The 23,496-nt window shown below is 53.0% G+C and overlaps 1 protein-coding gene across 1 annotated transcript in view; it reads left to right on the top strand.

Moving 5' to 3' along the window:
- The window catches only part of DYNC1H1 (dynein cytoplasmic 1 heavy chain 1), a 61,528-nt gene that overhangs the window by 36,275 nt on the left and 1,757 nt on the right, over positions 1–23,496 (top strand). Inside the window, exons 35-74 of the mRNA XM_019747152.2 lie at positions 540–767; positions 1,164–1,394; positions 1,552–1,692; positions 1,915–2,148; positions 2,237–2,443; positions 2,534–2,655; positions 3,109–3,274; positions 4,241–4,404; positions 6,420–6,549; positions 8,028–8,161; positions 8,673–8,787; positions 8,882–9,043; positions 9,132–9,346; positions 9,445–9,649; positions 10,670–10,843; positions 10,933–11,052; positions 11,188–11,308; positions 12,494–12,689; positions 13,172–13,289; positions 13,370–13,585; positions 14,175–14,387; positions 14,494–14,621; positions 15,814–15,967; positions 16,448–16,594; positions 16,690–16,840; positions 16,994–17,247; positions 17,333–17,467; positions 17,962–18,056; positions 18,225–18,399; positions 18,580–18,655; positions 19,278–19,438; positions 19,521–19,632; positions 19,730–19,790; positions 19,880–20,003; positions 20,161–20,274; positions 21,125–21,295; positions 21,487–21,704; positions 21,796–21,899; positions 22,749–22,960; positions 23,303–23,456. Coding sequence (XP_019602711.1) covers positions 540–767; positions 1,164–1,394; positions 1,552–1,692; positions 1,915–2,148; positions 2,237–2,443; positions 2,534–2,655; positions 3,109–3,274; positions 4,241–4,404; positions 6,420–6,549; positions 8,028–8,161; positions 8,673–8,787; positions 8,882–9,043; positions 9,132–9,346; positions 9,445–9,649; positions 10,670–10,843; positions 10,933–11,052; positions 11,188–11,308; positions 12,494–12,689; positions 13,172–13,289; positions 13,370–13,585; positions 14,175–14,387; positions 14,494–14,621; positions 15,814–15,967; positions 16,448–16,594; positions 16,690–16,840; positions 16,994–17,247; positions 17,333–17,467; positions 17,962–18,056; positions 18,225–18,399; positions 18,580–18,655; positions 19,278–19,438; positions 19,521–19,632; positions 19,730–19,790; positions 19,880–20,003; positions 20,161–20,274; positions 21,125–21,295; positions 21,487–21,704; positions 21,796–21,899; positions 22,749–22,960; positions 23,303–23,456 — 6,358 coding nt within the window. The remainder of the gene's footprint in view (positions 1–539; positions 768–1,163; positions 1,395–1,551; positions 1,693–1,914; positions 2,149–2,236; positions 2,444–2,533; positions 2,656–3,108; positions 3,275–4,240; positions 4,405–6,419; positions 6,550–8,027; positions 8,162–8,672; positions 8,788–8,881; positions 9,044–9,131; positions 9,347–9,444; positions 9,650–10,669; positions 10,844–10,932; positions 11,053–11,187; positions 11,309–12,493; positions 12,690–13,171; positions 13,290–13,369; positions 13,586–14,174; positions 14,388–14,493; positions 14,622–15,813; positions 15,968–16,447; positions 16,595–16,689; positions 16,841–16,993; positions 17,248–17,332; positions 17,468–17,961; positions 18,057–18,224; positions 18,400–18,579; positions 18,656–19,277; positions 19,439–19,520; positions 19,633–19,729; positions 19,791–19,879; positions 20,004–20,160; positions 20,275–21,124; positions 21,296–21,486; positions 21,705–21,795; positions 21,900–22,748; positions 22,961–23,302; positions 23,457–23,496) is intronic.

Raw genomic sequence — 23,496 nt, 5'->3', positions numbered from 1 at the left:
AATGTGTACCCACTCAGATGCGAGCTTGATTTGACTTGTCATGTTCTTTTCTCATAGTCCATCCGCCAGTAGAATTCTGTTGTCAGAACAGTTGTCACACAAGGTGTGAGGCACATTAGCCCTGAGGTTAAGGCTCGATTCAGCATCTGGTTTGAATCTCAGCACCACCATCTGCTGGCCGTGGGACCTGGGCAGGTGCCCAGCCCCGTGTGTAAGGTGAAAACACTGCGGGCCTGCCTCGAGGCCCTGGCAGGAAGACTGAGTGGGTTCCAGTTGGGAGCATGGGCCCAGGGGCCACACGCTGTGTGGTTACTGCTGGCCCCCTGCTGGTCCCAGCATGCACATCGTCTCGCCCAATTTCTTATGGAGAGAGCTCGATGGATGTAGCGATGTGAACTGCAGCTATTTTTACATTTAAACAAAGTACAGAAAAATTAGATTTAACTCGCCCTTTCAGTGTGTGTGTAGGTAAAAGAATTTTAACATCCAGGTTTCTACCAACCCTGCATGATGCAATCTGCTTCATGTTTTCTCTCAAGGTGCGAATAATGTTTGAAGTGCAGGACTTGAAATACGCCACCCTGGCCACAGTGTCGCGCTGCGGTATGGTCTGGTTCAGTGAGGACGTGCTCAGCACGGACATGATCTTCAACAACTTCCTGGCCCGGCTGCGCAGCATCCCGCTGGACGAAGGGGAGGACGAGGCCCAGCGCCTGCGCAAGGGGAAAGAGGACGAGGGCGAGGAGGCCGCCTCCCCAATGCTGCAGGTGGGCGTGGGGAGGCGTGGGGGGTGGCGAGGGAAGTCCCGAGGGTCTGGGGCGGTCACTGCTGAAGCCAGGCGCTTGGTCGGTCGCTGGGTTTGTCTCACACCAGCTCCTAATTAAGGAAGCCCAGGCGTCACAGCAGCTACAGGCAGATGTGCTTGGGAAAATGCAGAGGACTCTTGCAGTTTAGTCCAGTGTTCCCAGGAAATGTAGCTTTTGAGAACCAGCAGGATGAAGGGAGGAGGGTTGTTCACTGAAGCATCATCCTTCATTTTTTAATCCAGAGTTAATTTTCAGAGGTCATGTGATCTGCTCCCAGGCCTGGGTTAGAGTTAGAAGGGATGAAAATAGCTGGGCTGTTTGAAAGGACCGGTTCAGCACCGTTTACTACTCTTGTAGATCCAAAGGGACGCGGCGACCATCATGCAGCCGTATTTCACGTCCAACGGCCTGGTCACCAAGGCGCTGGAGCACGCCTTCCAGCTGGAGCACATCATGGACCTGACGCGCCTGCGCTGCCTGGGCTCGCTCTTCTCCATGCTGCACCAGGCCTGCCGCAACGTGGCGCAGTACAACGCCAACCACCCCGACTTCCCCATGCAGCTGGAGCAGCTGGAGCGCTATGTGCAGGTGGGCCTGACCCCCGGGACGGGGCGGTTTCACGCAGGGCAGGGAGTGGTTCCAGAAACACCCACGGGCGCCAACCTCAAGCTTAGTGCTGCTGTAAATGCCTGTCTTATTGTGGTTGCAACTTTATAAAATGAGACCTTACTTCCTATTTCAACAGCGGTATCTGGTCTATGCCATTCTCTGGTCCTTGTCTGGGGACAGTCGGCTGAAAATGAGAGCGGAGCTGGGCGAATACATCAGGAGGATCACGACCGTGCCGCTGCCCGCCGCCCCCAACATCCCCATCATTGATTATGAAGTGAGTGCGCGAGGCACCGCCTTCCTCCCTTGGTCCCTGGGGTAATTCCGCCTGCAGCCACGTCACCGTGGACTTGGACGTAATTCTTCCGTTTCATAAAAGCAGTTTATCCTTTTGGTTTTATGCAATCCAAGGAGTGCAGATTAACTTGAAAGTTCTGATTTGTATGAAAGCGAGGAGGCACGTGGGCCCCGAGTGACCACTCCCCGTCCCTGTGTGCAGGTGTCCATCAGTGGGGAGTGGTCACCGTGGCAGGCCAAGGTGCCTCAGATCGAAGTGGAGACGCACAAGGTGGCAGCCCCCGACGTCGTTGTGCCCACCTTGGACACGGTCCGCCACGAAGCCCTCTTGTACACCTGGCTGGCCGAGCACAAGCCACTGGTCTTGTGCGGCCCCCCTGGGTCCGGCAAGACCATGACCCTCTTCAGTGCCCTCCGGGCCTTGCCCGACATGGAGGTAATGGGGCCGGGAGGTGGGCAGCGGGCTTTGGTGGTCAAATGCGGGGCCAGCCCTGTGATACCTGATTTGTTCCTTCCTTTTCAAGGTTGTGGGTCTGAACTTCTCAAGTGCTACGACTCCAGAGCTCCTGCTGAAGACTTTCGACCACTACTGCGAGTACAGGCGCACACCTAACGGGGTCGTTTTGGCTCCTGTTCAACTTGGCAAGTGGCTGGTATTATTCTGTGATGAAATCAACTTGCCAGACATGGATAAGTACGGGACACAGAGGGTCATATCTTTCATCAGACAGGTTTGTTTATGTCCTTGAGCCCCCTCGTCCATCCCCCACGTTCCTTGTTCACATTTGCTCCTGACGTGTGACACTCCTACTTTCCCTCAGATGGTGGAGCATGGAGGCTTTTACCGAACCTCAGATCAAACCTGGGTGAAGCTGGAGAGGATCCAGTTTGTCGGGGCCTGTAACCCGCCCACAGATCCTGGGAGAAAGCCCCTCTCTCACAGGTACCATCTGCGTCTTCTCTGGCCTCGCACACCAGTTCCAGGCTGGTTCTAAACACAGCACGACACAAATCTGGGTTTAATTCTAAAAGGGTAACAATACTGCTTATAGCGTCCCTCCTGGGTTACTTGCCCTGTGCTGTAATACTAGGCAACACACTTGAAAATAAAAGCATTTTCTTGGGCAGTAGTGAAGTGCCCTCAGAGCTGTCTGCAAGGCCAACATGAGACTGAAATAAGCCTGCATTATTGTCCCTATTTTGCTTGAATCTTTTTCAAGCATTTTGCATCTACCATTGTGCCAGACCCGTCCTGGGCAGGCTGTGTGGCCTCAGGTGACTGACATGCCACCTGTGGAGGTGGGTGAGGAAGCACCTCGGGTCCAGGCCCAGAACAGGGCTGTGCTCGGACACACTGCTCCTCCCGGGAGGGACTGAGCCGGCTGTCCTGGCACAGGTTCTTGCGTCACGTGCCTGTGGTGTACGTGGATTACCCGGGGCCCGCCTCCCTGACTCAGATCTACGGCACCTTCAACCGGGCCATGCTGCGGCTCATTCCATCGCTGCGCACGTACGCCGAGCCACTGACCGCTGCCATGGTGGAGTTCTACACCATGTCTCAGGTAGGCGACGCTGCCCTCTAGCCATCCAAGAACTCTATGGGAACATTGAGCCTTTCTCCAAAGTCCGCCATCCAATCATTCCCTGCCCGGGTATTGCGACTGCGAGCATTTCCGTACTTACTCCTGCCGTCCTCATCCCTGCACATGTGCACAACCTGATTTCCTTTAGGAAATTGGGACTGTACTGTGCAGTTTGCAAAAGGACACGTGCACTTGTTTCAACAGTACAGATGTGAACATCTGATTGTTCTCCTGCAGTGTTTGTACTGACTGCGTGTTGACCGGTTACACTCCCACCAGCAATGCTTCCTTCCCTGCATCTTCGTTAACATTTTAACAGTATTTAAAAAGGTCTTTGCCCACTGAGTGAACAGAAGCGGTTCTCATTTGCATTTCTTTGTGAAGGCTTCTCACTTTAGCCCTTTAACAAGGGGTCACATGAGAGAACTGTGGGATTTTCCACTGATGCTCCATCTGGCTCTTAGGGCTTTGTGAGCACTGTCGGTATATTGCAAATATTTTTTCCAGTATTTGCTTTTAATTTTATGTAATAGCAGGTTTTTTCCCTACAGAATTTTTTTATGTCATCTGTGTAAATCTTTTTCTTTAATTATTTCTGCTTTTGAAATCATGCTTAGAAGGCTCTCTTTCAACTTAGGAGTTAGATTTTTTTATTTTCTCCCTAGCCCGTGACTCAACTCGGGAGTTAGATTTTTAAAAATATTTTCAGAAGAATTTTCTTATAGTTTCTTTTTTTTTTTTTTTTCCAACATAAAATGAGCAACTTGGATCTCATTTTGCTGGACAGTTGTCCTGGTGTAGTTTCAACATTTAATTCATCCTTAAATATTCCAGAGTCTAGATTCTTTATTTTTAATATAAAAAAGTTACACAGCAATTACCTTTTAATCACTATTCATGTCTTAAGAGATTTACATGTAATTTCCATTTTTCCAACTCCCGCAGGAAAGATTCACTCAGGACACACAGCCCCACTACATCTATTCACCCCGTGAAATGACCAGGTGGGTGCGCGGCATCTTTGAGGCCCTGAGACCTCTGGAGACTCTGCCTGTGGAAGGCCTCATTCGTATTTGGGCACATGAAGCCCTCCGTCTCTTCCAAGACAGGTAAAACCAAGGGTCTGTTTAGCCCCAGTTCCCCGACTTCCAACCTTCTGAGTTCGGGTCAGTGTGTGGCTGGCCTGCCCACGTGGGAGCCAGGCTGTGAGGGGCATGGGAGGGAGCAGAGGCGGTGAGGGCAGCCTTGCATCTGGGACTCGATCACAAGCACCCCTGGTGTGATGGGGTCACAGTGCACTGTGACTGCCCACCACTGGTGACCTGCTGTGTGGCCTTGGGCAGAGTACCACTCACACGAGGTAGTTAGTTACCTGTGATAACCTTGTCAAAGCATAGAGATTGGTGGTGAATTGCAGGCCTTCTAACGACTCCCTGGGTACGGGTCCCATAACCCCCATCCTCCTCCTTGTCTCCAGTCTTCACTGTCATCCGGAATTTGCACCTGGCTCTCTGGGACACGGTCTTCTCCTTTACCTGTTGGCTCTAGTGGCAGCTTTTGCCTTGTATGTTTTGACTTTTCCTAGTTAAGTGACCAGCACCTAAGCGGAAGAGTTGCTAGTGACTAGTGATCAGCATTTATCACAGGTTTGTGGTTTGAGCCACCGTAAGTGTCACAGTAAAAAGCTGAAGCTTTTTATCTTTCAAGGAATCTTGAAAACTGTTGACATGTTTTAATCAGAATTTTTTCCTTGCATTCATTTTAGTTCCATACAATCATTGTTTTAGAATAAATTCTTCATTTTCGTGGCTCTTGCCTTGTCATTTTTTTTTCTTACATGTTTAATTTTATGTATTTTAGCACTGTAGTCCTTCACAGAATTTTAGGCTCAGTTTAGATTAGTGAGAAAAAGTTAAATTTTTGTTGCTTTAACTACTAATAAACAGCAAACCTCAACTGACTTACTGTTTAATGCAACACCACAGTTTCCTGATGCAAATCATTTGGGGAAATTTTCTGCCTGTGAACCAGGTGCTCAGAGTGGGGGAGGGCAGGGCAGGGTCCCCTTGCTCCCGCGGGAGTGCGAGTTTTCCCGAGGTGGCCCGTCTACAGGACACAGTCCCAGTAGGACAAGCTCCTCTGGTCACTGCTCATCTCAGGTGTGGTACGTGGTAGCAGTTAGTTAATAGTTACTCCCCTGGGAGGACTCAGGGTAGGTGGTCCCTCCAAACTAAGAAATATGCCATTAGCGGTTATCCCTCTGGACCAGTCACCCATCTCCAGCGGCTTTTCTCATCCAGGCTTCAAGGAGTCTCGGGACACTGCCTCTTTGTCCATCGCTGGTGTTCAGGCCGGACTCTGGAGTCACAGAGCCATTTACAAAGAGCCAGGCTGCGCGATGCGGGAGGCAAGGCAGAGCGGGGCCGCTAGCCCTGCAAGCCCTATTTCTAGCTCTTGTTTTGGGTTCTCCCACTTTAAAAGTGTTGTCTTTTTGTTGTTATGTGAGCTACCTTCACTGTCCGTTTTTGCTTTTGTTTTAATTTAAAAGAAGAGTTTTGAGCTACAAAATACCAGAGCAAACTAGGTTGGATTCCAGTGCAGCCCTGGCAGTTGTGCGTCTCAGCTCTCTGGGCTTTAGTACGTGGGTGCCTTCACTAGACCTTCATCTGGAAGCCTGCTGGGTGTACCGTGTAGTCAGCTTCTCAGAGGCCCTCCCACCCTGTAGGGACAGTCGGTCTCACCTGCTTTCCCTGCCCTGCCCGCAAAGCTGTACAACCTGCAGTCCTTGTTTCTGTGCCCTTGGTGCCCAGTACTCAGAACATGTATATTAAGCAAGCTTAAAAATGAAGCAAACTTTCATTTTTTTAAATCAATGTGATTGAACCTTTTTAGGGGAATTTCTTTAAGGGTAGTCGTGCCATAGTTCTGAGGGTCTTTATATTTCATGTTAAAATTTTGGATTGCTTAAGTCGTCTTAAGTTCAGCGTCTTAGGTTCTTCCATTCATGGAAAAGATTTCTGGTAGAGGCGATTCCAGCCCTTGGAGTAGCTGCACACACCACACCTGGTGTTCTCTCACCACGGTCTCCAGGACTCAGAGGCGTCCACTGCTCTTCTCCCCACAGGCTTGTGGGGGACGAGGAGCGGCGCTGGACAGACGAGAACATCGACATGGTGGCGCTGAAGCACTTCCCCAACATCGACAAGGAGAAGGCCATGGGCCGGCCCATCCTCTACAGCAACTGGCTGTCAAAGGTGACGCGGCCCTGCACTCATTGCTGCCTTCTGTCCTGTAGTTAGTGTTCTCTTGGAACCAAAACACCTTGTTTGGAAGTGCTCTGTAACGAGCTGTGATCGTAGGCATGACGATGGCCTGTGTATTTACAGCCATTGATCATTTGGGGTAGAAAGTCCCAGGGCTCTGGTTGGCTGACTGGCTGTGTGCTTCTTACGCCCGTGTGCTGGTCACTCCCACCAGTAGACGAGGTTGCTTTGGCGGGTTTGCAGTGAAAGAAGTCTCCCACCCCTTTGCTTTCATTTCTCTCACACTAAAAATGGGGTAATTGTGAGTAATTTGTGTGAAAATGTTTCACATGCTAAAATACTAAAGGTGACATTTCCAGAATAGCCGTGAGTTGTCCTTTTCTCTGAAAAAGAGATTGGAACGTTTCAGTAAGTTACAGTCTTGCTATGCGTTTCATTCAGTACACTCCTGATACAGGGCGAAGTACAATCTTCCTTTCAGGAGCTCAGGGTCTACAAGGGGAGAGGCAGATGGGCATGGCTCAGTCTGGGAGAGAGCTCGGTAGAGCTGACCCCTGCGTTGGGTCTTGAAGGGTTCGAAGGCCTTCTTCTGAGTGTCTAAAGTACATGCCAGGCAGAGGGCCCCACAGAAGCAAAGGCGTGGTAGCCAAGAAGGGGCAAGGCAGGTTTTCCTTCGTGTTGCTACAATTTTCATTTCTATTTATTTCTGGATTCTAGATACTAATCTTTCATCATTTATAGGCAACTTCGTCTTCCAGTAGCTTTCTTTTCACTCTCTTTATAGTGTCTTTTGAAAAACAGTTGTTCTTGAAGATACATCATTTAAATCTATTAGTAATTTTGTGTATGAAGTGAGTTTGTTTCCTGTGGACATTGTCCAGTGCTGTTTGCTGAATGGCCCTTTACTCTGAAGTGTCACTCTGTCATACTAGGCTTCCCTAGGAGTGGGTTTATTTCCAAGCTCTGTCCTATTGATCTATCACTTCCTATGCAAACCACGTAGCCTCGATTACAGCCATAAGTCTGTGGTTCTTTAGGGAGAGCTCGACCATTTGGGCCCTTTCCTCTTCCAAATGAAACTTAGAATTGGTTTGTCAAGTTGCACTGAAGCAACCACTGCCATCCACCGTTGAGATTTTGAGTGGGATTACATTGATTTTCGATGTCAGTTTGGATGGAAGTGACACTTCTACAGTAGTATGTGTTTTTCTCCATGTTCATTGTATATCTCTTCAGTTATTTAGGTTTTCTGTGATGTCCTTCAGTGAAATTCAGTTTTCTCTATAAAGATTCTCCATGTTTTTTGATCCAGTTCTAGTTAACTTATTAGTTTTTTTTTTTGCTCCGTTTTAAATGATACTTTTTTCTGTTGCATTTTTAACAGCTGCTTAGTATATGGAAGTATAACTGACTTTGGTTTAATAACTAAGATGATTTCTTAGTAACTTGGTCTTACCTTTTTCCTACAGGATTACATCCCAGTAGACCAAGAAGAGCTAAGAGATTATGTCAAAGCAAGGCTGAAAGTCTTCTACGAGGAAGAGCTGGACGTCCCTCTGGTCCTGTTTAACGAAGTGTTGGACCACGTGCTCAGGATTGACCGGTGGGCTTTTTGTTGTTACAGCCTTACCTCCTGCCTCCGCTGCCTTTGATTTAGGGTCAGTGTGGGGGGCGGTCATGCCAGGCCTCGTCCATCTCCCGACGGACCTCCCGCTACCTCCCCCTCAGCCTTCTCTGCCAAGCGACTCCTCTCTTCTCTTCTTGCTTTCTAAGTCCAGCTTAACTGTCCTAAACTTTCCCACTAAGAGCTTCCTTCAGCTCTTCCTAGCACCTTACACCTACCATGGTTACAGCCCCTCAGCCTCCTGCTAGAATTGGGTCTGTCTCCTCGTGTCATCTGAGTGTCTGCAGGACAGGCCCATGTCTTACTGCTCTTTGCAGCCCACTGGGCCTGGCAAGTAATAATTAATTGTTCATCAAATGTCTGATGTACAAATTCAAGTTAAAATACGTTAGAAGTGTTGTTGACTAAATCCTGAAAAAGTTCAGGGCAGAGTGTCAAAGGGGACGCAGCATGAAAGCCTTAAAATCTTTCCTTCCTGATAATGTTTCAGAATATTCCGCCAACCTCAAGGCCACTTGCTTCTGATTGGTGTCAGTGGTGCGGGGAAAACCACCTTGTCCCGCTTCGTGGCCTGGATGAATGGTTTGAGCGTGTACCAGATTAAGGTGGGTCTGGCCGCAGCCTCATAACCCACGAGGATTTGTGGGTGGTGCACGTGGCCCCATGCCTGAGTGGGCCTGACCCGCCGCGCTTCCGCAGGTCCACAGGAAGTACACAGGAGAGGACTTTGATGAGGATCTGCGGACGGTGCTGCGACGCTCCGGCTGTAAAAATGAAAAGATCGCCTTTATAATGGACGAGTCCAATGTTTTAGATTCTGGATTCCTGGAGCGCATGAATACGCTTCTGGCCAATGGAGAGGTAAGTCAGCGATGTGTTGCATCGTGTCACATGTTGCGTGGCATCGGGTGCCAAGGACCAGTCAGGGAGAGTGCTGTTTTGTTCCTAGGTCCCCGGTCTCTTCGAAGGAGACGAGTACGCCACCCTGATGACCCAGTGTAAAGAGGGCGCCCAGAAGGAGGGCTTGATGCTGGACTCGCACGAGGAGCTGTACAAGTGGTTCACCAGCCAGGTCATCCGCAACCTCCACGTCGTCTTCACCATGAACCCATCCTCGGAGGGACTCAAGGACCGCGCGGCCACCTCCCCGGCACTTTTCAACAGGTACACTGGTCTGCGCTCAGCTCGGTCCCAACAGCAGGCTTCCGTTCAGGGCTCAGCCTGCTCTTGGTAGCTGTTCTGAGATGTGGGCATCTTTGCAGGTGTGTGTTGAATTGGTTTGGAGACTGGTCCACAGAAGCACTGTATCAAGTTGGCAAGGAATTCACAAGTAAAATGGACCTGGAGAAGCCGAATTATATCGTGCCTGATTACATGCCAGTTGTATATGACAAACTCCCGCAGCCGCCATCACATCGGGAAGCTATCGTCAATAGCTGTGTGTTTGTTCATCAGACTCTTCACCAGGTGGGTTCCGTTTTGAGATCAGGAAATGCAAAAGTAACCGTTGTACTAAAGTAAAACTAAACTGACTCAGAAATAGAGCCTACGGTCCTTCGTGTTTGACACGGTGCCATCACCCGCAAGAAGTGGGCTTCTCTCCTGTGCTCTTCCCTCTGTCAGTGACAGCTCAGCCTCCTTGTCAACGGCCCTTGTACTGCTTCCATTGCTTCTTCCTCTGCAAAGCACTCTCTGCTTTTCTCTTCTCACTGCTACTGTGTCCCTTGTCCTGTCCTCTCTACCGGGCATCGGCACCCTTTTTCTGTAAATGGTTCAGGCTATGTGGGCAGACAGGTGTCTGGCACAACTGCGGGGCTCTGCCATTGGAACAGAAGCCCCTGCAGCCGTATGAGGGCGTTGCTGCCACCACCACGTCGCACTTGGAAACAGGCCACGGCAGGGTCTGACCTACCGGCTGCACGGCTCACTGACCCTTGCTCCAGAAAAGTCCAGTCCACTCCCATCTGGAAAGCTTTGTGAAAACCACTGTGAGCCTGTGGGTGTCCCATCGGCCACTTGCATGGCCTCCTGGCTTCCCCTGTGGTCCCATTCCCCACTGCCCTGCTTCACACATCTCCCTTCAGGCAGAGGGGACCAGAGCACTTGGTGACTTGGAGCCTGTGCTGCTTTGCCCCTCTTGCTGGTGCGTCTCTTCTTTTGGTATCTACTGAAAAGCAGCAGTAGGTAGAGGAGGCACGACTAACACTTACGTGGTAATTACCAGTTTGGGGAGCCTTTTCCTGTGAAATACACCTCCTTGGTTGCCGTAATCACCTTCCTCATCTTAGAGAAATTTGAGGAGAAAGCTTCGAGGTTTAAGGGCCTTTTGAGATCTAAAGACCCCAACTCCAGTAGTGTGATTCCTGAGGGCAGGGTCCATGCCACCATGTCACACTGAGGTCCAGCAGGCAGAACAATTAGAGTTTCTTGAGGTCAGATCACAGAGAATGTCCTGAAAGTGAAAGCTTTAACTTCCTTTTCTGGAAGGCTAATGCTCGGCTAGCCAAACGAGGGGGCAGGACCATGGCCATCACGCCTCGACACTACCTGGACTTCATCAACCATTACGCCAACCTGTTCCACGAGAAGCGCAGCGAGCTGGAGGAGCAGCAGATGCACTTGAATGTGGGGCTCAGGAAGATCAAAGAGACGGTCGACCAGGTATGTCACAGGCCTCAGCTTTGCGTCCTGGGGCAGGCGCAGTGAGGTCCCTTAAGTTCTGTTTGCCTAATGTGGCTTCTGTTATTTAGGTAGAAGAGCTGCGTCGTGACTTAAGGATAAAGAGCCAAGAGCTGGAGGTAAAGAATGCAGCAGCCAATGACAAGCTGAAAAAGATGGTGAAGGACCAGCAAGAGGCTGAAAAGAAAAAGGTGCTGCTTCTATTTCAGGAAGGGCGGCCTGTGTGGGCTGGGGGGCAATCGGGGCAGGGCTAGGGGTGTCGTTCTAGGGTTCACTCGGCAGATTAACCCATGCTTACCCAGAGCTGAGCCATCCTTCCTTTCTAGGTCATGAGCCAAGAAATTCAGGAACAGCTGCACAAGCAGCAGGAGGTGATTGCAGACAAGCAAATGAGCGTCAAAGAAGACCTGGACAAGGTGGAGCCAGCTGTCATCGAGGCCCAGAATGGTACGTGCGTCCTGGCGCAGGTCTGCTTCCCAGAAAGGATGCTTTCTCCTTGCAGCTGGAGAGTGCAGGGGAGTGAGCATGGCTTCCGTCAGGTTCCAGGCGTGTGCGCCTGCAAAAGCCTCCCTGCTGACATCCAAAGGCCGCTTCTGCATCTTAGGGCTGTCTGCAGCTCCTAAGAGCAGCGGTCCTCTACAGCTAGTCTGCTTTGACGGGGGTGAAAAAGGGACGCAGTAAGCTTTATGTTGATATGTTGTTTTCTATCTGGTGACAATTAAACATTCTGTTTATAAACCCCTGACTTGAACGTCACCAAGAAATACTGTGAAGTATGCAGTACTGCCATCCTGTAGTCATTTCTGAGAGGGTCCCGTCATGCCCAGTGATTACTGATTTAAGGATTGATGACAGTCACTCTGCATGTGCGTGGGAAGTGCCATAGAAAGAAGTAGGGCACCTGTCACCCTATTTTTATTGGCGACTTGCACAGTAATTAAAAGTGGCCTGTGCTCCCTTCCTGCCCATTAGCATTTAACTGTTTCAAGTAACCTAATTAGTTATGCGTAGTTTTCACGTTACACCACAAGATGAATTAAAAGCACCATCCAAACTATAGATTTTCATTCAGAGTAGGGTTTACAGGAGAATTCTGTTTAGTCCTCACCTGCTGAGTAATTCCTTAAAAGTGTTTTCATAAAAGTTCAGGCTGGAAAGCTACGTTTCAGCTTGTGGAAAGCGCTGGCCATTTTGTAAGAACTGTTAAATTCCACATCTTCACGCAGCCAGTCAGGCAACTTCTAAACGGTGGCAGATCGAAAGCGTCTTTGTTTGGACTGTGTGAAATGCACAACTACAATGCTTAACCCATAGCTGTGTCGTCATTACATTTAAAAAACATTTTTTTAATCTTTCTGGAGGTAAAGGCACGAATGAGAATTTGTGAGACATTTGCAAAGGTCACATCCTGCTTTTTTCAGAATGTCGCAGTTTGGCCTTAGTACAGTAAGAAAGGTCGGCTACTTAAGCTATTCCAGAGGATTTTCAGACAGAAACCCTGACATTTGCTTGAACCTTCTGAGCAGCTGTCCCTTTCCTAACTGGAGTCCGAGTGTCTGGCCGTGTTTGGTCCCCTCTCACTGCCCCGCTTTCTTCCTCCCACTCCACCCTCACACACGTCGCTGCGCTCAGCTGTGAAGTCGATAAAGAAGCAGCACCTAGTGGAGGTGCGGTCCATGGCCAACCCCCCTGCCGCCGTGAAGCTGGCGCTCGAGTCCATCTGTTTGCTGCTGGGGGAGAGTACGACCGACTGGAAGCAGATACGCTCCGTCATCATGAGAGAGAACTTCATCCCCACCATCGTGAACTTCTCCGCAGAGGAAATCAGGTGACTTGCCGGGAGGCGGAAGGCCTGTTCAGGGGGCAGGTGGTTTTTCCTTTTCTCCTGGCCTTGTGTGAGCTGTCAGATGCCAGGAGGCAGCGTCAGTTACATTTACATTTGTCACACAAATGCCTTCCCAGGCCATTGCGATGTAGTCAGATGTCTTCCCCACGTTCCTCCTCGCTGTAGTTTTCTGATCCCTTAACGTAACCCTGCGAGCCGAATCCTTGCTGTGGTCAGAGCGAGGCCACCCGCCTGCTGCCTCAGAGCCGGCCCTAGTCTGTCTCCTGTTCGGGGAGGGGGCACGAGGCCTGATGGTCAGAGTCCTCAGAAACAGTGTCCACTGTCACCTAGAATAGGGGTCATTCTGGCTCATCCTCCGTGGTCACTGGGCCAACAGGTGGAACTGGGCTCTCCATTTCGATTTCCTAAAAGCATCCCTTCACTGTTGCCCGACATGTGCTTAGAAATGCACCCCTCTCTTGCAGTGATGCCATAAGGGAGAAGATGAAGAAAAACTACATGTCCAACCCAAGCTACAATTACGAAATTGTGAACCGGGCCTCCCTAGCCTGCGGCCCCATGGTGAAATGGGCGATCGCACAGGTAACGCGCAGGCCGGGGACTCCTGCGGGCGACGCTGTCTGTCCGGTCATTGAATAACAGTTACCATTCACCCTGCTCAGCTCAACTATGCAGACATGTTGAAGCGGGTGGAGCCTCTGCGCAATGAGCTGCAGAAGCTGGAGGACGACGCCAAGGACAACCAGCAGAAGGCCAACGAAGTAGAGCAGATGATCCGAGACCTGGAGGCCAGCATCGCGCGCTACAAGGAGGAGTACGCTGTGCTCATCTCGGAGGCCCAGGCCATCAAGGCTGACCTGGCCGCCGTCGAGGCAAAAGTAAGCGCGGCTTGGGGCTCTGGGGCTCGCTGCCGACTCCCCGAAGTTCACATGCTGTGCTCGCTGCCCCGTTTGCTGGAAGCAGGGTTCACACAGTAGCGTTTGCTGCATGTACCATGGCCGTCGCAGTGAATTAGCTCTGTGATGTCCTAAGGTCCTGATGACGCTGTCCTGCATACGTGTAGATAGGAACCAACTGAGCAGTCTAAAGTGAGGGCGTCTTTGTCAGGGTCTCCACTGCCGCCTCATTGCTAACGCCTGCACTCCTCATCAACCCTCAGAATACTCTAATCCCGGCCACCAGCACCTCTCCCTCCAGGCCAACCCTCAACTGCTGCCCTTCCCACCTCTTCTTCTTCCTGCCCCATCTCTGCTCACACAGAAGGCTGACACTTAATCTCCGCACTCTCTCCTGCTGATGACATTTTAAGACTGTCGTCATTGGCTGTGGATGATCTGGGCCCCATCTCCTTGGAGACCATAACAGCTTGAATGGGTTTCTATTTTTAGCCCTCCCAAAACCCTGCACCTAATGTGGAGGGACAAATTTGCACTTTTCTGTATAACTCCTGTTGGGTCTTCCTTTTAGGTAAACCGGAGCACTGCTCTTCTGAAGAGTTTGTCTGCTGAACGCGAGCGATGGGAAAAAACAAGTGAAACTTTCAAAAACCAGATGTCTACCATCGCTGGTGACTGTCTCTTGTCAGCTGCGTTTATTGCTTATGCGGGTTATTTTGACCAGCAGATGCGACAAAACTTGTTTACCACCTGGTCCCATCACTTACAGCAGGCCAATATCCAGGTAACGGTCCGTAGAGAGTTGAAAAAGATGTGAGCCAAACTGGTGTTGGGTAAACTTGTCCTGAGCGGACACCATGACAGGACAGCCAACCGCCCTACCCTCTCAGTTCCGCACAGATATTGCAAGGACGGAGTACCTTTCCAACGCTGATGAGCGTCTTCGCTGGCAGGCCAGCTCCCTACCTGCGGACGACTTGTGCACCGAAAATGCGATCATGCTGAAACGCTTCAACAGGTAGGGAGAGCAGGTTATATAGATAGAGTGCAGCGACCCCAGTTTCATTTTTATTCAAAACACACCTTTGAAGAGATGAACAGAAATTGAGAGTGGGCGTGTGGTGCTGACATGGGTCACGTGGTCTCCTGGTGAGGCATGCGTGGTTCCTGTTGTCCTTTCATCTGACTAAATTGTTCTGTGGTGAATTTTCCTGGTGTAACCGTTTGAAATTCATTGTCAGGGTTGTATGTCAGGTTGGACATTAGGACAGACCCTCTTCCAACATTATAACTGAAAATATTCAGCTAGAAAGAGTTACAGGGGAAATTGCTGCCTGTTATTCAGTTAAGAAGGCCAGAGTAAGAAATGGAATGTAACTCAGCGACACTGCACGTCAGGGGCAGTCCTCAGGGCTGAGCCCGAGAAGGGCACGCTGCCCTGTGGCGGTTCTGACACCCAGCCACCCTTGGGGTTTCTTTTTCCTTTTTTTTTTTAGAAAAAAGGAAACTTACTCCCAGATTTCTTTGTAATCTCATCTAAATGTTTTGGGACCTTTGAGTCATTGTCCCAGGGACACAAAGACGATGGAGCACTCGTGTTGGTGGTGTCTGATTTTTATGCGCAAACCTTAGGGTTCCATGAACGAATGGCTCCGCATCCCGTCAGGTGGTGCTGGTGAGACTGTTGATTCACCGGTAGTCTGCAGGTCTGGAGTCGGCTCAGTGCAAAGTATGCACACTTCTGTTTAGTCAGTGGCCCGGCACACGTGGAGAATGACAGATCTGAGAATGTTCTTGAGGATGGAGTGTGTACTCGCAGAAGACAGGAAGTGCCCCAGATGCCCGTCAGGTGTTGGTGGTCACTGTCTGGAAGGGCCGTCAGTGATGCACAGAACAGTAATTCAGTAATTCTAGGCTCATGCGCTCAGCCCTGGGAGACAAGCATGGGCAGGGCACTGAGCGAGGAGGCCCCCCCGTGTGTGCCCCAGAGAGTTAACTGCTTCACAGAGTCTGTGACCTGTCACCACTCATTACAGAAGTTCTACAGAAAGATGATCATAGCATTAAGCCTTCAAGTCAGACAGTCTCTGTTGGGAAGTCTAGAAACCACACTGAGTGCGGGGCAGTGTCCATCTGCCCGGTTGGGGCTCTGCCCACTGTGTTCTCGTGCTTCCCTTGGCTTCTTCACAGCTCTTCCGCCTCCCCCTCAGGTACCCGCTGATCATTGACCCCTCCGGACAGGCCACAGAGTTCATCATGAATGAATACAAGGACCGGAAGATCACGCGGACCAGCTTCCTGGACGATGCCTTCAGGAAGAACTTGGAGAGCGCCCTGCGGTTTGGTAACCCCTTGCTGGTGCAGGTGTGTGTGCACCTGCGTCCTGCCCAGGGGATTCGTTAGGGCTGTTTCTGGGTTGTTTCAAACACGGGTGATGTGAAACCAAACTGAATTACATAATACAAAGCAACAGTTCAACACTGCAAGACTTCATTTGATATCAGAGCAAGGATAAAGCCTTGAGATTGCTCTGTTAAAAAATAAACCCAACAAAAGCGGCGTTTGCACTTAAAATCCCTCTTAGTCTGGACCACCGTCCACTGGCTCTGTGCAGTGATGGACGGACACGTTTAGTCTGCTGGTAGGATGGGAGCCACACTAAGCTCAGCATGTGACTAGTGTGACCAAGGGATGGGACTGGAAACGTGGCCAGTGGCTATCGTAGCGGCCAGGGCAGGTCTGAATGCTGGGTGTTGCTGGGAAGGTGTGTCTGGAGTCGGAAGCTGGTGTCAGTACACCAGACACTAAAACCCTAACCATCACACTCCTTACATGTGACTGCAGGATGTGGAAAGCTACGATCCAGTTCTGAACCCAGTACTGAACCGTGAGGTCCGGCGAACCGGGGGCAGAGTGCTGATTACCCTCGGTGACCAGGATATAGACCTGTCTCCATCGTTTGTCATCTTCCTGTCCACCCGCGATCCAACTGTAAGCAACGAGGCACTTCACATGTGAAAATGTGGCGATGTTGGGTGTTCCAGCTGAAGTAACAAAGCAGACTGTCCTGTTACCCCTCCTGGCAGGTTGAGTTCCCACCAGATCTCTGCTCCCGGGTCACCTTTGTCAACTTCACAGTCACCCGTAGCAGCTTACAAAGCCAGTGTCTAAATGAAGTACTGAAAGCGGAAAGACCTGATGTGGACGAAAAACGTTCCGATCTTCTCAAACTTCAAGGTACATTTCTGGGTCTGTGGCTCGTAGGTTCTGGAGGCAGGAGGAGGCTGAACTATTAAGGGACGGGATGTTTCCGGTGTATGTCAGACTGTCAGCTTTCCTGTGAAAGAAGGTAAGTCCTCCAGCCGACTCTGGATGTTTTGGTCCCTTCAGGGGAGTTTCAGCTGCGTTTACGGCAGCTAGAGAAATCTCTGCTACAAGCTCTGAACGAGGTGAAAGGGCGCATTTTGGACGATGACACGATCATAACGACTCTGGAGAACCTCAAGAGGGAGGCGGCCGAGGTGACAAGAAAGGTCGAGGAGACGGACATCGTGATGCAGGAAGTGGAGACCGTGTCCCAGCAGTACCTGCCACTGTCCACTGCCTGCAGCAGTATCTACTTCACCATGGAGTCTCTGAAACAGGTGACCGCGTGGGTGGCCCAGGCGGGTGAGGGCTCGTGGCGTTGAGCTGTGGGGAGCTCACGCCCCGCCCGCCGCCTTCTTTCAGATACACTTCCTGTACCAGTACTCCCTGCAGTTCTTCCTGGACATCTATCACAACGTCTTGTACGAGAACCCGAACCTGAAGGCCCTCACGGACCACACGCAGCGCCTGTCCATCATAACGAAGGACCTCTTCCAGGTGCGGGGCCAGCGCGTGGCGGTCCCGGGAGGGAGGAGCCGGCGCGTGGCCGTCCCGGGAGGGAGGAGCCGGCGCGTGGCCGTCCCGGGAGGGAGGAGCCGGCGCGTGGGGAGGGAGGAGCTGGCGCGTGGCCGTCCCGGGAGGGAGGAGCCGGCGCGTGGCCGTCCCGGGAAGGGAGGAGCCGGCGCGTGTCCGTCCAGGGAGGGAGGAGCCGGCGCGTGGCGGTCCCGGGAAGGGAGGAGCCGGCGCGTGTCCGTCCCGGGAAGGGAGGAGCCGGCGCGTGTCCGTCCCGGGAAGGGAGGAGCCGGCGCGTGGCCGTCCCGGGAGGGAGGAGCCGGCGCGTGGGGAGGGAGGAGCCGGCGCGTGGCCGTCCCGGGAGGGAGGAGCCGGCGCGTGGCCGTCCCAAGAGGGAGGAGCCGGCGCGTGGCGGTCCCGGGGAGGGAGGCCCATGCGGCCGGTTCCTTGGCAGCTGCAGTTTTCCGGCTTGTCCCCAGGTGGCGTTCAACCGGGTGGCCAGAGGCATGCTGCACCAGGACCACATCACCTTCGCCATGCTGCTGGCGAGAATCAAGCTGAAGGGCACCATCGGGTAAGGCCGGCCACTCTGCCGCCCCTCCGCCCTAGACGGCGGCGCCTCTGGGTTGCCCGCGAGCATTTCGTGTTACATGAGTTGTGGTTTCCCTTTAAGTCATCGTGCACGTTGAATGTCGATAGAAATGAGTGTAAGAGCCCTAGCTCGCCCGCTGCCCCTCTGCAGGGAGCCCACATACGATGCCGAGTTCCAGCACTTCCTGAGAGGGAAGGAGATCGTGCTTACTGCTGGCTCGACACCCGAGATCCGGGGCTTGACCGTGGAACAGGCTGAAGCGGTTGTGAGGCTGAGCTGTCTCCCTGCCTTCAAGGATCTGATTGCAAAGGTTCAGGCCGATGAGGTGGGTGTTCTTCTGAATGTTCCTTTCCCCAGGAAATTGGCAGTGACGAACTGCGTGTCGTGTAAAACCCAGAACCTCGTGTTTGTGCGCACGCGTCAAATGTCTGCATGCTAGTCCCGCCTTCTGTGCCCACAAAGAAGGGCTCTGCCCGTGGTGACATTCCCACTGTTGTCTCCACAGCAATTTGGCATCTGGCTGGACAGCAGCTCCCCAGAGCAGACGGTGCCATACCTCTGGAATGAAGAAGCTCCTGCAAGTAAGCCCCCGGTCCCCTCCCTCGTGTTGCCCTTCTGGACACACATGTCACGTGGGGCCCCACTGCTGGAAGAAGAGACGCTGCCAGAAACTAGTCACTGGTTCCTATAAGTATCTGTGTTCAAACTTTCGGAGTTACCTAGAAGTGGGAAAGCAAAACACTCCTAATTCCCGTCCAACGCACGCTTAATTAGACCGAAAGAGGAACGAGACAAAGGCCTTTGCCAGCACGGGGAAATGGGCAGTTCTTGAGTATTAGCCAAGGCCCTGGGCGAGCCAGGCCCCCAGAGGGGGAAGAGGCAATGAGCCCCACACAGCTGCTAGTGGTGACTGATCTGCAGAAGCTCCTGAGTGTTCAGGAGCCAGCCTGCAGGAGCCGCTACCAGTGGAACCATTTAAAATCAGCAACTGCCACAGCACGCAGAGACTGAAGCAGTAGGTGCTGTCATCGGTTTGTCCAGAGGGTTCATGAGAATAGAGGAGGTGGTGACTGTCCTTTGAGCTGTGTCTTGGACACTGAGTGTTTGCCAAGAGAAGGCTCGTAGGAAGAACAGACCAGGCAGGGGGACAGCTCACAGTCTGTCCTGTCACCAAACCCCGTCTTCTGTGTGGCCTCGTTTCAGCACCCATCGGGCAAGCCATCCATCGCTTGCTCCTGATTCAGGCCTTCCGGCCCGACCGCCTGCTGGCCATGGCCCACGTGTTTGTCTCCACAAACCTCGGGGAGTCCTTCATGTCCATCATGGAGCAGCCGCTCGACCTGACCCACATTGTGGACACAGAGGTGTGCCTTGTCCCTCTGTCCTACCACAGCCTCCACACCAGTCTGCTGGGTGCTCGGACTGAACCGACCTGTTCATCTGCAGGTAAAGCCGAACACTCCTGTCCTGATGTGCTCTGTGCCTGGGTATGACGCCAGTGGACACGTGGAGGACCTCGCGGCCGAGCAGAACACACAGATCACTTCTATTGCAATTGGTAAGGGGCTCGCGCTCTCTCGGGCTGGGGCCCCCACAGCTCAGGCGGGCTCTGAGGTCCGTGCCTGCCGTGCTGACACCAAGCTTTCTGGCACCAGGCTCGGCAGAAGGCTTCAACCAAGCAGATAAGGCGATAAACACAGCTGTGAAGTCTGGCAGGTAGGCCTGTCTGTCTGTTCGGAAAGCCCTGGCTTGAGAGCTCATCAGACAGGAGTCTGAAGCCGGCTTGGCTCTCACTCTCCCTGCAGGTGGGTGATGCTGAAAAACGTCCACCTGGCCCCAGGGTGGCTGATGCAGCTGGAGAAGAAGCTGCACTCGCTGCAGCCGCACGCGTGCTTCAGACTCTTCCTCACCATGGAGATTAACCCCAAGGTGGGCCGGCGGGTGGGCAGGGCGGGACGCCGCTCTTGGTGCTGTTTGGGCTCTTTGTGTTCAAGTGTGTGTGTGTATGTACACGTGTGCACGCGTGTGCACGTGCGCTGAAGCGCACTTCTCAGGTGCCGCGTGCTGACAGGTGTCTTCTTCTCAGGTGCCCGTGAACCTGCTGCGCGCCGGCCGCATCTTCGTGTTCGAGCCACCCCCGGGGGTCAAGGCCAACATGTTGAGGACGTTCAGCAGCATCCCTGTGTCACGTATCTGCAAGGTAAGAGTGTGTTGTGTCAGCCCAGACAGGCCAGCCCCTGAATTCACACACGGGCCCCGCGCCTCCCAGAAACACCAGCGTGGCTAGTTGTACAGGGAATTTTATTTAACTGCAGGCAGGTTTCCTTCCGGTGAACAGGTGTTTGGTGGCAGGGGCGTGACCGGCTCCCAGGTGAGCAGACACATCCACAATAAAGCTCTAGCCTGAACCCAGGTGTGCATCCTAGACTATATGTCTGGGAACCCTCCGCTCCCAGGCACGGGCCTCCCCAAGGCTGAGGCTGTGGGGCAGGAGGAGGGGGACCCTTGAACAGCACGGCAGGTATTAGGGGTACTGACTTCTATGCAGTCAAAAGTCTGTGGATAAGTTTTGATCCCCCAAAACTTCAGTCCCTCGGTCTGTGCAGGGATTGGCTAGGATGCTGTGTGGACCCAAACTCCATGGAAGCTCAAGTCCCCCCATAAAATGGTGTCGATTGATGCATGTAGTTGGCCCCCCTCATCTGCGGGTGCGCAACCTGGGGATACAAAGGGCTGACTGAACATGTATCAGACCGGCGCCGTCCAAACCGTGTTGTTCAGGGGCCAGCTGTACATGGTGCTATAATGTTCCTTTTCCGATGCTTAGAAAAAATGTTTTCTGTGTAATTCTCTGTTGGCTGAATAATGTGTCTCAGCATCTGCTATCTGTATTCATTTGCTCATGCCGAGCCCTGGAGTGCGAAGTGGTTCACATTAGACGTGGGAGCTCTTTTTAAAGCCATGGTTCTCATGGAGGATCCGCTATATTTTCTCAGAAGAAAGGACGCTGCTTTCTGCTGATTCTGTCCTTAATAACACTTCCCCTCTAGTCTCCCAACGAGCGTGCTCGCTTGTACTTCCTGCTGGCCTGGTTCCACGCCATCATCCAAGAACGCTTACGATACGCTCCCCTGGGGTGGTCAAAGAAGTATGAATTCGGGGAGTCGGATCTGCGGTCGGCCTGCGACACTGTGGACACATGGCTGGATGACACGGCAAAGGCAAGTGTGGGCTGTGCCTCGTGAGGTAGACAGCAGGCACATGATAATGTGGTGATGTGAGGTCGTGTGCGCAACTCACACATGCAGGTGGGAAAGCACCTGTTAGAGGTGAGAGAGCGGGAGGAGGCTGCAGGCAGAGCCAGGCTGTGCCAGCCCCCGACCTGCGCACTCACCCACATGTCCCCACCCAGGGGAGGCAGAACATCTCTCCGGATAAGATCCCGTGGTCCGCACTGAAGACCTTGATGGCCCAGTCCATCTACGGTGGGCGAGTGGACAATGAGTTTGACCAGCGTCTGCTCAACACTTTCCTGGAGCGTCTATTCACGACGAAGAGTTTCGATAGTGAATTCAAGCTGGCCTGCAAGGTCGACGGGCACAAAGACATTCAAATGCCAGACGGCATCAGGTGCGAGCCTGCCTCCCGTGACAGCACAGTGGCACCGCTGGGCCGCTCCCGGCGTTGCACATGACAGCATTCCTGATGTGCTTCTTTGCAGGCGAGAGGAGTTCGTGCAGTGGGTGGAGCTGCTCCCCGACACCCAGACGCCCTCCTGGCTGGGCCTGCCCAACAACGCCGAGCGGGTGCTCCTCACCACGCAGGGTGAGTCCCTCCGGTACCGCTGCTCCTCACTCCCTCGGGGAGGCGAGGAGTCATCCGCCCCACCTGGGGTCTGTCTTGCAGCACAGGCTCAGTTCTGGGCAAAAGGCCTGACATTCATGTAAACGAGGTCTGGACATGGCATTTAGGTTTTCACCTTACGTTCAGAAATAGTTCCATTTTTCTTCTTAGGGTTGCCAAGTACTAGTGTTAAGTCAGAGTAGCAGCTGGGTCCCTGTGAATGCCCTGTCAGGACTACAGTGACTGTCATCTGAGCCCCCGTCACGCCCGCACTCTGTCAAGGTGTCACTGCCAGGCCCACCTTAGAGCAGCACTGCAGCCCGGGCCTAACAGGTTGCCCAAGGTCACTGGCCCACGCGGAGGCCCTGAGCCCTGAGCCGACACCTCTGCCGTCCGGCCTTCAGGCAGCCACGCAGCTCAGGGACGAGGATGGTGAGGGCAGGCACACCAAAGCCAGAGCAGGCAGGGACAGGCATTTGAGAGGGAGCAGATGGTGATTCCTGGGGTTCATGTGGTCTAGGCCGCAAATGGTCACGAGTCCCCAGGGCAGGTGGCCCCGAGCCCCTCCCTGGGCTGTTCCGCAGAAGCCTCACTCTGGTCCTTGCACTGTCAGGTTGCTGGTCCAGGCCCCACAGACATGGCTTGGTCTGGTTCCACTTTTTCTCTGTATTTGCCTCCCCGTCTGTCTGGCCAGGCCATTTTCTGTGCCCACTTGGTATGTTGCGAGTCCACGTGTGCCACGGTCTTTCCACTTACGTTCTCCTTCCTCTGGTCTCCTGCCCGCCCCGCCCCTCCCCTCCCCTCCCCACCATTGGTGTAACTGCGGCCCAGGTGTGGACGTGATCAGCAAGATGCTAAAGATGCAGGTGCTGGAGGACGAGGACGACCTGGCATACGCAGAGACCGAGAAGAAGGCGCGAGTGGACTCCACGTCGGACGGGCGGCCCGCCTGGATGAGGACACTGCACACCACCGCCTCCAACTGGCTGCACCTCATCCCCCAGACACTGAGCCATCTCAAACGGACGGTGGACAACATCAAGGTGGCCGGGCTGCCCCAGATGGTCTTAGCAAGACAGACGGGCAGGCGGGCGCGCTGTGCAGAGGCCCAGGCTGGGGGCTAACCCTCCTCAGAGTGATCAGAAACGCCCCACAGGGCATCCTGCCACGAGCTAGCTCAGTGACTCCAGACTCTGGAGAGTTGTTGGGGCTGCTTCCAACCAGCTTCCTGTGCGGTCTGGTCCCAGATCGGGCTCAGGTGCAGCTGTGGGGACCAGGCCGGGGCCGTGACTCCTGGGGCTCCTGGAGGTCGGCTTACTCTGGCTGGCTGCAGCAGGGGCCTCTTCTAAACGGCCCCCTCACTCTGGCTTCTCTCCGCACAACAGGACCCCCTGTTCAGGTTCTTTGAGAGAGAAGTGAAGATGGGAGCGAAATTACTGCAGGACGTCCGCCAGGACCTTGCTGATGTCGTTCAAGTGTGTGAAGGGAAGAAGAAGCAGACCAACTACCTGCGCACACTCATAAACGAACTGGTGAAAGGTGCGCAGGGAGGCTGTATGCCGGGCGGGCGTTGGTCCTC

The sequence above is a fragment of the Rhinolophus sinicus genome, linkage group LG03 (assembly GCF_036562045.2).
Source record: "Rhinolophus sinicus isolate RSC01 linkage group LG03, ASM3656204v1, whole genome shotgun sequence".
Classification (NCBI taxonomy): domain Eukaryota; kingdom Metazoa; phylum Chordata; class Mammalia; order Chiroptera; family Rhinolophidae; genus Rhinolophus; species Rhinolophus sinicus.
This window is presented reverse-complemented; position numbering and strand designations above follow the sequence as displayed.